Below are 17,443 nucleotides of genomic sequence, written 5' to 3' on the forward strand. Positions count from 1 at the left end.
TTTGCATGTTGCTTTTTCAATAGAATATAATGAACATTTCCATGTTATTAGTTTTCTAAAAAGTCATCTTAAAATTTGGTGTGTATGTATATATATATATATACATTAGTTTTATTATTAAACAAAATAGTGTACCTCCTTTTGAAACAGTAAAGTAATACAGAAAAGTATTAAGTAAAAAGTAAAACTAGAAGTCTCCATTTCCCAGCCTTTTCCATTCCTATTCCAAGGAAAAGTAAAACTAGAAGTCTCCATTTCCCAGCCTTTTCCATTCCTATTCCAAGGAGGTGACACAAATATTCTTAGCAGTTTGGCATTTATCTTTCAGACTTTTTCCCATGCATTTATAATTATTTTCTAACAACAGATTGTACAGAGCTGTGGCTTTCTTTTTTCACCTAACTTATCATGGATATTTTGCAATCAATACATATATATTCAGCTCATTTAAAAAAATGGTTACTTAGCATTATATTATGTGGATTCTTGTTATTTATATAACCATTATTTTCCTCCCTTTGACATTTCAATTATTCCAAATTTTTTGCTTTAATAACTCAATCTGTAGTAAATTGTTGTCATATAAATGTTTGCAGACATTTTTGATTATAACTTTGGCTAAATTCCTGGGAGTCTGCATTTTTTAAACATATCTACTTTATTGGGGAACAAGATCCAAGATCTTTCTGCTTGAAATAGTAGTTATATTGTCATTAAAGTATCAAAACATGCTGTCTTGGAGGTGTGAACCAGGAACCCATGGGGTCCCCTTTTTTCTCTCTCTGGCAAAAGCAAAAAGAAAACCAAAACAAACCCAAAACAGAGAGGAGAAATTGACATGCAATTGAGAATTTTTTTGCACAGGTTATTAGTCCCCCTTCCAGGGATCTAACCCGTACCTCCTGCTGCAGAAGTGTGGAGTCTCAACTACTGGACCGCCAAGGAAGTCTCTGAGAAACTGAATTTTTTAAAATTGCTTATAATGTGGTTTTCTGGAGAGACTTATTATAACTATAATCATTAAAGACACTTATAGAAAAAGAGAGGGGAAATAACATTTGGACATCAATTATGTGCTATAATTGTTATGAAGATTAGGGAGACAAAGATGAACAAGATGTTGTCGCTGCCTATAGGAAGCTTACAACTTAGTCGAAAAGACCAACAAATGAACAAACACCAGAATGCAAACTCTTCATAACTGTCAGAGAGATGTAGAATTAAGAGTGATGTGTGGGAAGACACATTTGAGACATCTCGATGTAATAGACAAGAGAGGGAGAGGAGGCAAAGTGGGAGAAGGGACTGTCAAAAGCAAAATGCCAAACCAATAATGTGAGTTGGCTGAAGCAAGGCAGGTATTTTGAATAAGGGACTAACATAGCATACAGCTCTTAGGAAAGAATCATTGTCAATATGAAAAATATTATAGTTGGCTTTTCTCTACCATATGACTTTTCAAAAAAGAAACAAATTACACAAGAAGATATTGGTCACTGCAGTTGTATAGAAGAGTTTTTCAGGGAACTTACAATTTCTGACTAGAATATACTTGATACTAGGTCTAAGAACAGATATTTAGAAAATGTGAACTTCTTAGAAAGCAGCTGTCAAATAACTGAATTGCTTTTGGAAACCCTTTAAAATGTAAAAGAGCACTTTAGAGTTTTAAAAGTTAACTTACTTGATAAGTTAGTTCCTGTTAGTAAATGTACTGCTTCAAAGGGTAACAAATGAAGATATAATGCCTTGGTTAGAAATAGTTTTAAAGGCAATAATTCTGTTATTTTTAATATCTTTAGGACACAGAGTCTGGCATCTAATAATTCAGTCATTTTGGATGGACTAAAAAGAAGACAAAATTTACTGCAGAACTTTGAAGGCACAAAGAGCAGTCAAACACTTACATCCAGCTCCTTACTACAGCTAACTCCAGTGATAAATGTTTAATTCTTATTTTTTTGGAAACTCTTGTAAAAATGTATAGCATTAATAGAGTGTTTTAATCAACTGAGTTTATAAGAATTCTCTAAAGCCAAACATATATGTTATTAATCTCATTACATATTTTGTTGTAGTTAACTGGCTTTTTTCCTTTTTTGACAATGATTTTTTTGAAGCTTATTATAAATGTATTGGGGGTTATATAGTTTACAATAAAAAACATGGAATAATTGCTCTCCTAATTAAATGTAATTAAGTTGACTATCAGACAGACATTTATTAGTTTTTCAAATACGTAAGATGCTAATTTACTACCCAGTAGTGAATTTCTGTGCTCACATCAATGCTGAGTATTATGGTAAGCAGATCTCACCAGATTTCAACACATAACTCTAGAAAATAGTATTTTAGGTGCATAGATACTTTGTTTGCAACTAAAGTCTTTTATCATCAGAAAGAATTTGTATAGATGTACTGGGTACTGGTACTTTACAACAAGAATTCCTTCTATCCAATCATTGCTGCCTAGGATATTTTTTGTGACCAGCTTTAACATGAGGAAATGGCTCTACACTGTAATTGAATGACAATATCCAGAATACTTGTGGCAGTAGGCATATGGCTCAACTGTTTCTCTGGCTTCTCCCCATGTTTGAGGCTCTCCATAAAATGGCTTTGAGGAGTCAGGATGTTCTCAGTGGTGGAGATAGAAGGGAAGCAGGATGGCTTGTGAGTAAAAGGGAGATTCTGAATTAGGAGATTTAGAGAAAAGATAGAAGATAGCTGATAGATAATTTTCTACATTTGATCCTTTTTGTTCATCATAAGACCTACATAGCCTCGCCAGAATCTTTTCTGTCAAGTCTTTTCAGACCAAGTAGTAGAATGGTCAGTTCTTTTGGGTTTAGGAAACACGTGGGGCAGTCAAGACTGGTTTCAGCATGTTGGGTAGATGATAATGCTGACTTACAGTTGAGGGGATGCTTCTTCTAAGAGGTTTCTAAGGATTATCGGGGATGATTGAATAGAGAATACTTTCCAGCTCTCACCAACCAGGTAACAGTGAAGGCCAGAACGACGAAGCTCAGCACGGTGGGGAGCTGCCTCCAGGCCCTGTCAGAGGGCAGAGGGCCTGAGGTCAGACGCGCCCCTGTTCCACTGCAGTTGGACTACTCACTCCTGACAGTTGGTTTTCATGGCTCTGACCAATCTACCATGGCATTCCAAGATTAACTGTGGTCACTGGGATATTCAAAAAACCCGGGGTAAAGTACCAAGGGTTATCTGGATAGAAAAGCCCTGTCGGGGAGGCAAAGCTGTAGGGGGTCTTACAGCTTGGAGTCAGCACCAGTGAATGGAAGTTAAGAGAGAAAAAAAAATTCAGCTCAGTATGAAGAACTTATTAGATAAAACTATCTGAAGATTAAGTAGGCAACTCTGTAAACAAATGAACTTCCCACCATTTAGGACATTCAAGCAGAGGCTGTTGTAGAGGTATTTTCAGTACTTTTCTTAAAAGTATGACAGAACTAGACGATTTTGAAGATTCTTTCCAACAGTAGAGTGAAGGTTATATAAAAATATATCCAATTTTTTAAAAAGGGGGAAGAAAAGATTCACTGAGGATCTTGTGAAATACTGAACTCACTCAAAATTCCCAAGTACTGCTTCCAGGTCTCTATGTCTGCACTTTCCCTACCAATCCTTGGTCAAAGGAGTACCGACTACTCTTCTTTGATCTTGGACCTGGACAATTTTCTTAATACAGTGGGGAATCCAGAGTCTTTCGTGACTCTGGCCGCATCTAGGGACCAATGAAATCTATCCAGTTTTGTCAGATACATTTGATACTCTGTAAATGTATTAAATGAAGCCCATTATGAAACCAGTAAACCTCCCTTCTGTAAAACACAACGTATGACCACCGATACTAAAGATGAGTGTACATGTTCTTAAATTGTTTGGGAGATTATTCTCTACAATGGGTGACTTGAATTTTTTTCCCACTGTTAATTTTTGTGTGTGGAAATTTTGCTTAATGATTTTCTTTCCCACTTCTGTCTGTTTGCTGAGAGAAAACTTCTCTTGAAACAGCATCGGTGACCTGAGTTTAGGAGTCAGATAAGTTTAAATTGTAATTCCAATCCTTCATAGCTGTATGATAGAGAAAGTTACCAAGCTTCTCTAATTCATTTTTTCTCATCTGTAAAGGCAGATAGTAATGATATATACCATATAAGAATTGTTGTAAGATTTGAGAATAATCTATTTAAAGTGCCCAAAGCAGGATGCACCAACATTGTTACAAATATATGTGTGTATTTTTGTATATTTATTCACAAAACTCATCTATACATGGCCTACTATAGAGGTCTCTTGTTTTTGCCAGGTTGTCTGGAAATCCTCCATTTAGAGATTCAGTCCTTCAAGATTATAGAAAAGTATCATTAACCAAAATCCAGATATTCCTGGGCGAGGTATTATGCTTTTGGCTAACAAGTTTTCAGTTAATTCCTTATGCTATAAATAGGAATAAAATATGCAAAGCATGGGCTTTTTGTGGCTTGTCATATAATGTGAGATCACGTTCTTCCTCCTCTTTCGGGGTCTGAGATCCTCAGATTCTGAAGCCTCAGCTGGCTTCTGTAAACAATTTTCAATATTTAAATAATCCTAACAGAAACTGTACATATCCTTTGCCTAACTCCTTGCTAACTGAAATATCAGTTTCTTTGCCAGTGGCTAAACTTACACCTGCTCAGTAATGCAACCCTATCACATGCTGGTGTGACATTGTTAAGCTTCATTTGTATCTTATTCTTATATTAGAATAATCATGAATCAATTATTACTAAATGCAGTTTAGCAGACAATGTTTCACAGTGTCAGCTCCACGAGGAAGAGTAGAAAGAGCCGTAGCAGGGAAAAAACTGAGATCAAGTGCATTTTGAGAATCCATCCTACAGTTACCTGAGAAAGCTTTTAAGGAAGGGGGAAGACAGACTAATGTCTAAAAGGAGTGTGGGAGAGACGTGAGAGTCATGAAACAAGAATGGCCAAAGGATGTATCAAAAAGAAATTCATGACTATCTTGCTGGCCTCTACAGACCCTTGTCTCACTTGAAATCTTAGAAATTTGTTCCCTTTTCAGTAGTGAAAGTGAAAGTCGCTCAGTTGTGCTTTGTGACCCCACAACCATGGAATTCTCCAGGCCAGAATACTGGAGTGGGTAACCATTCCCTTCTCCAGGGGATCTTCCCAACCCAGGGATTGAACCCAGGTCTCCCGCACTGCAGGCGGATTCTTTACCAGCTGAGCCACCAGGGAAGACCAAGAAAACTGGAGTGGTTAGCCTATCCCTTCTCCAGAGGATCTTCCCGACCCAGGAATTGAACCGTGGTCTCTGGCATTGCAGTGGGTTAGCAGTAGCTATTCCATTTCTTGGGGAATGGTGCCCTCTTCTGAAGAAACTGAGTGACTTACTCAGTTTGTTTGAAAGTTTGATTCAAAGCTTCTACAAAGTAATTGACTAAAGAAACAGACCTTCTTCCAAAGGCTAAACATTTAAAAAGCTTTCCCAAATAATTTGAATTATGAGCTAGATACATATAGAAGTATACATATGCTAAATAAATACGTTCAAAGCTGTCTCCTTGCCAACACTCAAAATCTGAAGCTAAAAGAAATAGAAGTACCTCTGTACATCATCTCTGTTGTATTGTTATATCAGGGGATCCCCCCAATTCCTTGAACTATCAGCAGGAAAGGCATTTTGCCCCTACTTTACTAACAAAAAGCCAGGTTTTACAGTTGGCCAAGGTCATGTGGCTAGCAAGGGAGAAACTACCTTTTCTGTTCCCTCTTTCATTTTCTTGCTTCTTAGTACTCTCCTCAATCTCTGCCTTCACCATCTCTTGATCCATTTGTCGCTGCCCCTTAAACTATTTCCATGTCCTAACATTTTTAAATGATGGTTCAATTCCTCACATAGTCTTGACATGAAGATGGCAAAATGGTTCTTTTTACCTTCTACTTTCTGAAATAAAAATAAAAATCTAGCCCGCTAAGGTTTGAGAAAGACCAGAGAGGCAAGTTTATAAATAATCATCTTGTTTTTATAGAGTTTAATGAGCCAAAACCAAGGCAAAGAAAATCTTATGGAATGTTACAACAGAGCAACAGATGAGGCACTTCAACTCTCAAATTTTGAGAAATTGTATCAGGAACTCTGGCAAAATATTTGGAAAACAAAGATGTTCTAGTAATACTGTGTTTTGAGTTACTTGTACATTTTAATTATTCATTCTACCCCCTTTGTGTCCCCCCCAATAAATTTCATCATCTGTACAATCTTTTGAGACTTACAGGGATCAAATATGAAAAAATGAATTATCCATTTCGTCATCTCCATTCCCAACGTTTTCATTTGATGCCCACTGAGAACACATGTAGTGGTTTTTTTCAGCTAAGCCACACTTGGGTCAAGTTATTTATGACTCAGTTTAATTTCCCCACAGTTGCCCTCTCCACCTGGCACAGACAGCAGTCAGAGTTTTGATTCAATGAGTTTGGTGCTTAGAATGGTAGGGTTTGTAGAGTGTCCCAAATCATAGAAGGTCATTCTAAAAAATACTAATATACTTATTAGTCTCTTGCCTAGGGAGTCTTAAACAGTTCTTTTTCAGACCTGTTGTATGACCTCCAACATAACAATGAATGCCAAAAATAGTTGAGGCACTAAAGCTTTACTTTATCTGTATTTGATTTTCAACCATAACATAATAACAGCTATTCCTATGATTATCCCAATTTTGAACATGTGACATTCTTAGCCACATCCACTCCTGTGTTTCTATGCACATCATACCTTGCTGTAGGGCTACAAAGACTTCACAGTGGTAGAATTGGGAGTGGGTGTGAGAGTGGGACATAAAGCTTTTAGAAAACCACCAATCTAGAGATGCATAGCTATTATGATTTAGGGAGAGACAAGCATTTTTTCACCATCAACTGAACACCCCATTTGTTCACAGTACTGAATCCATAAGGTCACTTTAGATAAATGTATAGCCCCTGATTTCAGGCCAACCCATAATTATACAGAAGACCTGTAGCAATCACAGATTTATCTTTGGGGTTTCAGCTATTCAAGTTGAATAATCAAACTCTAGGACGTGTCAGGTCAGTTCAGATACTCAGTCTTGTCCAACTCTTTGCGGACATGTAGCAAACTCAAATGTTGCGAAGACTTAAATTTGATACTCATGTTACAAAGCTGGTGTGCTAGACATTGTAAAGAGGTTTGCCAGTACCCCCGCACCTACATCTCAATTTGTTTTTTCTCCACTCAAGAGTAGCTAGGTTGATGAGGTCATGAAGAGATACAAAGAAAGGGGCTGTGAAAAGAAAGTAAAAAACAAGCTAGCACCAGTGATATAAGAAAAGGTATATGCCAAAGAGCCCTTTGTGTTATCAAAAGGTTTCCTGTTTTGTCAAGGTTGTAATTCACGGTCAGTTAATCCCCATAAGTAAAATCCTTTTATCCACTGCAAATACATAACCTGTCGAAGGCATTTTAGGCTTCTTTCCTAGATTTCTCCATATTTTCCCTATTATTCATTCCATGTTTCATGGGAACATCTTTCCCAAAACGTTTTGGTAAACTCAAAGCTTTCAGGTTGGTGTGGCAGAGAAAGCAATGATCTGGGATTCAGGAGATGAGCTTTCTAGTCCTCACTGTGCCTCTGATAGTGTGACTTAAGCCAAATTAATCCCTCTTAGGGGGTTGTGTGCTGAATCGTTCGGTCGTGTCCCACTCTTTGCGACACATGGACTGCAGCCCGCCAGGCTCCTCTGTCCATCGGTATTCTCCAAGCAAGAATACTGGAGTGGGTTGCCATGCCCTCCTCCAGGGGACCTTCCCAACCCAGGGATCGAATCCGGGTCTCCCGCCTTGCAGACGGTTTCTTTACCGACTGAACCACCAGGGAAGCCCCTTAGGGGGTTAGTTTCCTCTAATGTCAAATGGGTAGGGTGGGAAGGGCCTAAAATGAACAAAGGATTAACTTCACAACTAAAACCTTGAGGGAAGGCTGCTCGGACCTGGCCTTCACCCCAAGCCCACCTATCCCGTTGCAGACCCCACGACGCCCCTTCCCACCAACGCTAGGTGGCTGGCTTCGCGCGTGGCCGTTAGACGTTAACGCCTCACTCCGCAATGGGCGGGGCCGAGGCCTGCAGCTTCCGGCGGCGAAAAGCAACGCGACGCGTGGCGTTCGCTTAGCTCTCGCACGGGCATGTCCTCTTTCCAGCCAGTCGCGCCTGTGAGCCACGCTCCACCGCCTTTGGGGTTCTCCCCAACGCCTGAACTGCACGCTGGGAAGCTCCAAATTATCTCCGCTGTGCTGCGGAGAATTGTTCGGAGTGGGGGATGGGGAGAGAAAGCGGGAAAAAAAAAATGCGAACACTTTATGCTAATCAGTTTGCGTATCCTTTATGGAGATTGGCCAGGGTTTTACTCTAGAAGCCAATTATTTCAGAATAGGGGTGGGTCAGTCGAGATTCTTCGCATTGATTGGCTGGGAGACGGCGTCGCAAGGAAGGAGTTTAAACTGGGAGTATCCGGGATTATTTTCCCCCGCCGTGCGATGCGTGTTCCGGAAGTGACGCACGGCCTTGGCCTGGAGGCCGTCCAGCCCCCGCTTCCTTTCACGCTGTCGCTGCCCGTAGGTGGTTGTGGCCACCGTGCCCAGAGGGAGGCGGCAGCAAGCGGTGGAGGCGAGTGATGCCTGGGAAACTCCTCTGGGGGGACATTATGGAGCTGGAGGCACCCTTGGAGGAGACCGAGAGCCAGAGGAAGGAGAGGCAAAAGGTGCGCTGAGGATGGGCCGCGCCTCCTGGGCAGCGCCGGCTTGGGCGGGGAGGGAAGTCTCCCTGATGGTCTGTCACCAACCGGGCCGGAGCATCCGAGGGCCTCTCCTCGCACCGGCCTCGTTCCTGGGAGGTCGCTCTGGAGCCATTCCAACCTCCACATCCCCAGCCGGAGAAGGGCAGCACTGGGCTTTGGCCCGGCCTCCCGTGGTCCCCCAGTCCTTCCCGTCGGCGCCTAAGAGATGGGCAGACTCAAGTTCTCATCGCGGAATCAATTTTTTCCTCTTCTTAAAGCAGCGAGGCCTGTCGTTTGGTTCTCGTTGGCCGTCTTAGAAGATGATTTAAGAAAAACGATTGCCTTGAATATGTGTAACTTCTCCGTCATCCTGTCCTGTATGCGAGAATCTTGGGGAAAGCGATCTTAGCTTTACAAACCTCGATAACGGGTCAGTAGAGGATTGAGGAAAAGTGTTACAGCCAACACTGCCAGGATTTGGCTGATGGAGATCATGTGGGTTATTATTATTTTTGTTGCTGTTATTACTATCATTATTAATAGTCTTTTCTCATAGTGTTCTCATTCAATTCACAAATATTTATTGAGCCTAATTTATACCAGACTCTTTGCTGGGCACCAAGAAGGTCCCTGCTCTCAAGGAGTCTGTTAGAAGAGTTGCAGAGACTTCCCGCCCCACTTCTCAAGAGACTTAGAGAAAAGGAACAGAGCTTTGGAGGGTAAGGAAGCAGTATCTGAAGCCTGACACTTGACCAAATAATGAAAATATTCTGCATAGTTCCAGAGAGCCGAACCTACCCTTCTGACCTTGTTAACAAGGTAGACCCGCCATTCCAGCCAAGCAGTTATTTATTTTTTATTGTGGTAAAATACAAGTACCATAAAATTTACATTTACTTTTTAAAATTAATTAATTTTTTTGGCTGCCCTGGCACGTGGGATCTAGTTTCCCAACCAGGAGCTCAAGTTTCCTTGGGTTGAGCGCATTGAGTCTTAGCAGCTGGACCACCAGGGAAATCCCTAATTGTTTTAAAGTATATAGTTTTGTAGCAGTAAGTACAGTCACATTTGTTTGCAGACATCATCTTCCTTGATCTCCAAAACTTTTCATTCTCCCAAACTGAAGCTCTGTGCCCATTAAACATCAACCTCCTCAGTTGCCCTGTCTCCCCAACCTTTGGCATCTACCATTCTCCTCTCTGTCTCTATGCATTTGACTCTCTAGATAACTCCTGTAAGTGAAATCATCAAGCAGTTATTTTAGTTTTTGCTCCTCCAAAAATACTTGTCCCTTGTTTGGCATCCATATCCTGTCCATCTGTCAAAGTTTAGTTTGTGTCTGTTACAGCCACTCCAGTGTACACATACAGTAATCTCATTCCCCCGTAAAGTCTTGTTCCAGTGCTGGCTTTATAATTTGATTAGCATGTATTATGCACTTCCTTGTAAAGTTAGCTCATTCTTCCTGTGTGTATCCTTTCCCCAAATTTCCCAAAGATTCTTGAGGGAAATTACCATATCTTGGCCCATGCTTATATTTCACTTTATCTTTGTAAATTGGTAGTTTTCACATTGTAGTTTCTCCAGAGGTGCTCGTTGATTTTCCTTTAATTATGAAAGATAATGAAAGATTTGGAAACAGATTAGAGTACCAAGTAATAGAAATAGAGCATTCAAATAGTGGTCTGGCATTGAGATGAAGGTAACTGGGTTTGGATGTGTTGAGGTATGGAGCTGGGCCTTAGGTTCTCAGAATTGGAGTGCAGGTTAGGAATGAAGCCTGGAAATGTATGTTGAAGCCATGAAAATGGTATGAAAGTGTACATAAAGAACAGAGACTTAAGCATCCACAAAAGGAGAAAGAGGAAACATCGAAGAAGACAGAGGTAAGAGAGTAAAGAGGGAATATTGTGTGTCTTGGAAGCCAAGAAAGTGGAGAATGTTGAGCACTGTGGATCTGATATGGAACGATGTATTTCATCACCTTGGGGTGTTGCTGGGCTTGGACCTACAGGTCTCATTTTACCTTGCTTCATCTCCCTGAAGTGCAGGGCCCAGGAACAATTCAAACCCCAAGGCTGGGTCTATAAATAATCTTGTTTTTCTATAGAACCTATTGGTTTGATGAGATGTGAGCTAGTTCAGTTAACTAAAGATCAAATGATGTAACATATAACTGTATAGCTTGTATTAATGTAAAGCTCTAATGTTTACAAAGCATTTTCCTATATATTATTCATTTTTCATAGCAACTTTTATGGATGAGAAATTTATATGTGAAAGTACTTTGTATAAACTGTGTAAATCATGGTGAAATATTTGGGTGGTGGTAGTTTTAACAAGACTAGTCATTACTAGGTAATTTATTTTGAACGTTTGACCAAGTAATTTTGAAGTGCTAAATTTCCAAAACATTTCTTGCTGTCTGCCAATATTAAAACACTGGCCACTAGCTTGGCATTTCAAAACTAAAGTTGCAGAAAGCCACCTCCTTTTCCCCGTTTTAAGTCTTGTTAACCAGTTTTTTTTTTTTCCTGTTATCCAAATTTTAAAAATTTAAATTTCTGGGGTTACTAATACAGTTGTCCTTCCATAGGAGTATTAACAATCATGGTTTTATATAAATTACATACTTTGGTTTCTGTTTATCAGAGTGCAGAGAGGAAGCATGATGTGAAAAGAGCATGGGCTTTGGAATCAAATAGCACTTTCACTTGCAGGAAATCCCATATGTGGGTCTTTGGCAAGTTACTTATATCTGAGAACTTGTTTCCTCGTCTGTAAAGTGGCAAAGCTAATACAGGTTCCCTATCCCTTATCCAAAATCCTTGAGGCTAGTTTTGGAATTCAGAACTCTGGGGATTTTTAAAAGGGTAACATCTTGGTAGAGTTTGGGGCCCCCAACCTATAATCAAACGCTTTAATGTTAAATACGAATTTTCATACTGAATGGAATAAATAAATATTATAAATAGTTTTACGTTTTCTGAAGTCAAATTTTGCCACAAAATGATTTGAGGACAGGTAAGGTTTTGTCTCCAAATAAGTTACAAAAAAACTTTCGGTTTTCAGAGCATTATGGATATCGGAATTTCGGATAAGGGATTATGGACCTGTACTTCCCTTATAGGGTTGTTATGAAGATTTAAACAAGATAAGCTGAAAACATTTTACACAGTGCTGGGTAGGTACTCAATAAATCTTAATTTCTTTCTTGAGATATTAGAAATTTTTGCTTTTTAATTTATAGTCTTGAGTTCTCATTCTTTTACTGAAAAGGAACTATTGCAGTTTCCCTTAAATGTTATAACGGGATTAGAGAGGAACTAGAGGCCAAGTCTTAAGAGTTCAAGAGTTGGGATGAGAAAGAGAACAATGGATAGCAACTAGTCTAGAATTCTACCAGCTAACTTTTAAAGATTGCGATAAATTGAGCTTTGCTGGTTGGGGGGAGTCATACTCTAACTTCTCTAGAGTCTTAAAAGCAGACCTTGTGACCCTCCTGTCACTGCTTCTTTGTTTGTCCACAGAGTGATAGAAGGAAGTCAAGGCACCATTATGACTCAGATGAGAAATCAGAAACAAGAGAAAATGGTGTTACAGATGACTTGGATGCTCCCAAACCCAAAAAAGCTAAAATGAAAGAGAAGCTAAACGGTGACACCGAGGAAGGATGTGATAGACTTTCAGATGAATTTTCTAAATCTCATAAGCCAAGAAGAAAAGATCTATCAAATGGAGATATTGATGAACATGAAAAAAGATCAAAGCGAGTGTCATCTTTAAATAGTTCTACTCATAAATCAAGTGACAATAAAGTAGAAGAGGTATGGATATTTTTTTGTTTTTTATTTGACATTATCCTTGAAATATAGGATAATTTGACTTTTGTAGACTATTTAGAATTGATTCTCTAATATTTCCTGCTTAATGTCCAATACTCTCAGTTGGACTGGGGGATCTATAGAGCTGAAACCTGAGTCTTTTTTCCTTTGTCGCTTGTTTTTTTCATTATATTGCCTTTTTCTTGGTGCAGAGGTTGGTGGAGAGGGAGTGGTGGTCAAATTTAAACCTTTCCTGTACACTGGGTTCCTAAATAGATTTTCCAAATTGCTAATTGACGGTCACCTACTTGTATTCTTGTGGTTACTTCAGTCCTTGCCAGTACTCATTAATTAAATTCTGACTTTTCTGAAAACAGGGTACATAAAGTCTTCTTGATGTTGTATATTTTGCCTTATTGTACTTCTGTAACAATAGCAACTTTAAATGATGTTTAGGTCTTATTGTAATTCAGTCTTAAACCTGTTTGCTTTTTATAAGCAGAAATGACACATATACAAATGATCTGAAGATCTCTGTTCTCCTGGGTATTAATTTTGGGGGGAGGTATAGAAAACATGCTTAGTATAGAATCTTCATTCCTGGGTCACTGCTTTTATCAGTATCTGTTAGTGTAGGTATTTTCTTGCACTGAATTTATTCAATTTGTTTTTGTATCTTCCTCTAGCAGAGTTCATAGGTTTATCTAGGTATTATAAATTGTCAGTAAATTACTCAGATATTTAAAAAGAAACAACTTTTAATAACTTGGTGTTTAGTATTCTTTATATTTAAAAAATCTGATAGTTGCTGTTAATTTAGATACATTTGAACTGAATGTGCCATCTTTGGGAAGCTTTGAGAGAAGATGTTGAATCCTTGCTTTACAGTGTGGTGCAGTTTGTGAGTTTGCTATCTGTCAGGAAGCACATCTGTTAGAAAGTTGATCTAAAGAAGGCCCTGCAAATCTGAGTTGCTCAATAGCGGAATGTACATCTTGCTGTGTTGGGATTTTTGCCTGCTATACTGGTCTGTATTGTAATAAGCGTAACTTTATTAATTTGTTTAGATTATGTTAGAATCCAGGAATTCTACTTTTAGGCGTTTTCTTCCTAAAGACATAATCATGAGGTGTGCAGAGTTGTAGAATCAGTATCTTATCACAGTGATTCTGATAATAGCAAAAAATTTAAACATCTTAAATGTCTGATAGTAGGCAAATCGGTTTAATAAAATGTTGCTATATTCATGCAATAGAATTCATTGATTCTAAAGAGCATAAGTATGTTACAATATTCAGTCTGTCTTATTAAATGCAAAAAAAAGATTACAAAATAGTATATACAGTATGATTTTATTTAATTTAAAAATGTATATATGTATAGAGTGAGGATTGGACAAGTATGTGTTTCAGATGTGGTTTTAACTGACCAGATTGTAGATAACTTTAAAATGTTTTTCTGTTAATATGTGGTTTCTAAAATTTCTGCAATGAAAATGTATTACTTTTGTAATAAAATTTTTTCTTTTAATCTTAAAAAAATAACAGCATTTAGGTTTGCTTAAATGGATTACATTTGCATTTGATATTATGTCTTTTATCTGGTTCTTGGTTTGAAAATTGCTATTTTGTATGATTTTATAATTTCTTTAAACAACCAATAATAAAGTTTATAAGTAGGTATATTGTCTTTGTTCTATGTATGCATTGACTAATACACAAAGTTTTCAATAGATGTTAAATTATAATATATATATGTATAACCTGTATATATATGTTAGAGAAATTTTCAAGCTTACAGGAACTTTTCCTTGTATGAGTGAACTAAAATATGCTTTTTAGATTCATAGAACAACTTACTTAACTTTTAGAAACAATTTATTTTCCTCGTTGCTTAGTTTCTTTTGAGGCTGGTTTATAGCCTGGTATTAATCTCGTAATTAATACTATCTATATCTGTGAATATGGAGTTATTGAATAACTCTTCTGTAATATCTTAGTCAAGTGGAATTATATTTTGATTTATGTAGTAAATGTGTGTCTAAAGGAAGTTTTATGTGTGAGTTAATTGTTTTTAAATGCTTTATGGGAAAATGTACTAAATAAGCTTGATGTTTAAAGGGATGCTTTTGAGATTAAAAGAATTTCCCATTAATTTATCTTGTAAGTTACACAGTTTTTGCAAGTACTAACGAAAAATTGATTTGCTAGCTCCTTTAGTAAAACTAAAAGCAGTAAATGCATGAAAGATTCTAAATACCTAGTTGGATATGAACTATATTAGAACTTTGATTTCATTTTGACAGACCCTAACACGTGAACAGAAAGAAGGAGCCTTCTCCAATTTCCCTATTTCTGAAGAGACTATAAAACTTCTGAAAGGTACAATGAATTTTAATGCATATGCAATTGAAAATCTAAAACTAGATTGTAGAAACCTCTTGTACCTTTTCTGACCCAGAGGAAAATGTACAAAACATAGAGAAATAGCTTTTATAATTGCAATTATTTCTACATCATTTTTTGGGTATTCTGATCAGTTTTTAACTTTAAAGAATTAAATGTATTTGTTAAAAGCTGAGACCAATTCCTCTTTGGGGTAGGAACAGCTGTAGATGCTGCTAGGTGGTATATCTTTAGGCACATGTTGATGAATCAGAAATGTTAATTTCAAATAAATATATTTTTTCCTAATGCCAGTCTTAGGTAAATATTTCAATGCAATCTCATTTTACAGGTCGAGGGGTAACATATCTCTTTCCAATTCAAGTTAAGACTTTTGGTCCTGTATACGAAGGAAAAGATTTAATTGCTCAAGCACGGACAGGAACAGGAAAGACATTCTCTTTTGCCATTCCCTTGATTGAAAGACTCCAAAGAAATCAAGAGACAATTAAAAAAAGCCGCTCACCAAAGGTAACCATTATAGGGAGTAAAAGGTTTAAACATTACTCTAATGGAAAGAGAAAGAAAGAATATACTGGTCTTGAAAATTTCTTGGTGGTTCAGTGGTTAGAACTTGGTGCTTCTACTGACATGACCCTGGTTCAGACCCTGGTCAGGGAACTAAGATCCCGCAAACTGCATGGCACGGCCCAAAAAAAGAAAAACAGTATACTGGTCTTAAGTTCAAGTGCCCCAGAGATAGAAACGTTACTCCTGGGCATAAAGTAAAACTTTGGGGCCTAAAGCAAAAGTTTGATTTTTAAGATAAATCTCAAGTGAAGCTAAAGTGAGTTATTGCATATGAATGTAATGTCTGTGGATCCATAGATGTCTTTGATAACTGTATATTATGAAGCCAGCGTATCTAATTTCTTCTTTTTTCATTCCTAACCTTTGCTTTTAAACAGTGATTTTGCTAGAGGTATTGATTTATTTGGTCATTCAGTAAATAATATTTATTTTATTGATTGACTTTAAGAGTATTATAGATATGACACTGAAGATCTGTCTTAATAATATCAGCAGTAAAGAACAGAGAGGACCTAGTGAAATTTTGGCCTAAACTTTGACCTTTTTAGAACCTGTGTTCACTTTCAGGTTCATAAACGTGCAGAAGAAAAACAACAGTATTGGGACTTCCCTGGCCATCAAGTGGCTAAGACTCCAGGCTTCCCCTGCAGGGGGCACAGGTTCAGTCCCTGGTACCTGGGGATCCCCAATAGTGTGAAAGTAAATTCACATACATGACTATAATTAAATAATAATGGTCTTGGAACAGAGCTTTTTTAGAGAGTTCTGTTTCTTAGGTGAAATTAGGAAGATTGAAAGTAATAGCAATAGGACACAATCCCAACACTATCTTCAAAACTTTCATGCTACAAGGATATACTGGAGATTCCAACTCTGTCACTTCTAGCTATTTGATCTTGGACGAGACTCAACTTCTCTAAGACTCATGTTCTGCATTTGTAAAATTGGGAAGATAATACCACACCATAGGTTTTTTTTTGTGAGGATTAAATTAAATCGTGTAGGGCACTATTGTTTGCATAATTATAATTGACCCTGTACACAGAAAGGTTATGGCTACCTTTTGTTAAATCTGCAGTTTCAAAATAAAAGGGAAATGAAGTGTAAATCAATTTCTGTATAACCTGTTTGAAGCATGAGTTTTATTTGCTTAATAAAACAAGTAAGTCTCTTGGAATCCTGTGAAGAAGAAGCTCCTCTTATTAAACACCAAACAGTTAAGACCATTCTCCGGTGTGTGCGTGCTAAGTCACTTTGGTTGTCTCTGACTCTTTTAGACCCTATGGACTATAGCCCACTAGGTTCATCTATCCAAGGAATTCTCCAGGCAAGAATACTGGAGTGGGCTGCCATGTCCTTCTCCAGGGGATCTTACTTACCCAGGGATCACACTCACATCTCTGTACAACTCCCACATTGGCAGGCGGGCTCTTTACTGCTAGCACCAGCTGGGAAGCCCTCCATTCTCTGGTGCTAGCTACAAATTCAATTTTATATGCTAATTGCAGTTTAAATAAATTGAACTGTTTCTTTTTAAAAAATGGCACATGTTGGACATTCATTCATTCATTCAACAAATATTTTTTGAGTATCTGTTTTGTGCCAGGCACTGTTTGAAGGCCAGGAAATATAGTAGCTCCCACTGACATAAATCCCTGCCTTCATGGAGCTTACATTTTAATGAGCAGGATAGACAGTGAGCAAATATGTAGAATATAAATATTTTATACAGTATAAGTGTTAAGAAGAAACAGTTAATCAAGGTTGGGAGGATATGAAGAGAAGGTTAGGAATCCTTTTGAGAAAGTGACTTT

At 37.8% G+C, this 17,443-nt stretch overlaps 2 protein-coding genes across 8 annotated transcripts in view; both read left to right on the forward strand.

The window, feature by feature from the left end:
- The window catches only part of STOX1 (storkhead box 1), a 70,306-nt gene extending 63,972 nt beyond the window's left edge, over positions 1-6,334 (forward strand). Inside the window, exon 4 of the mRNA XM_019954252.2 lies at positions 1,803-6,334. Coding sequence (XP_019809811.2) covers positions 1,803-1,950 — 148 coding nt within the window. The 3' untranslated portion in view covers positions 1,951-6,334. The remainder of the gene's footprint in view (positions 1-1,802) is intronic.
- A 2,261-nt stretch (positions 6,335-8,595) lies between these two features.
- Positions 8,596-17,443, forward strand: part of DDX50 (DExD-box helicase 50) — a 33,323-nt gene continuing 24,475 nt past the window's right edge. Inside the window, exons 1-5 of one of the 7 annotated variants that reach the window (XM_019954142.2) lie at positions 8,606-8,815; positions 11,903-12,014; positions 12,361-12,657; positions 14,960-15,035; positions 15,391-15,569. In XM_019954142.2, the coding sequence (XP_019809701.2) occupies positions 12,469-12,657; positions 14,960-15,035; positions 15,391-15,569 (444 nt within the window). In that variant the 5' untranslated portion in view covers positions 8,606-8,815; positions 11,903-12,014; positions 12,361-12,468. Of the gene's footprint in view, positions 8,816-9,111; positions 9,261-9,303; positions 9,326-9,356; positions 10,717-11,902; positions 12,015-12,360; positions 12,658-14,959; positions 15,036-15,390; positions 15,570-17,443 lie in introns of those variants that run through there. The other 6 variants (XM_070781868.1, XM_070781867.1, XM_019954141.2 and 3 more) reach the window with 6 other exon arrangements.

This window comes from Bos indicus, chromosome 28 (assembly GCF_029378745.1).
Source record: "Bos indicus isolate NIAB-ARS_2022 breed Sahiwal x Tharparkar chromosome 28, NIAB-ARS_B.indTharparkar_mat_pri_1.0, whole genome shotgun sequence".
In the NCBI taxonomy this organism is placed as follows: Eukaryota; Metazoa; Chordata; class Mammalia; order Artiodactyla; family Bovidae; genus Bos; species Bos indicus.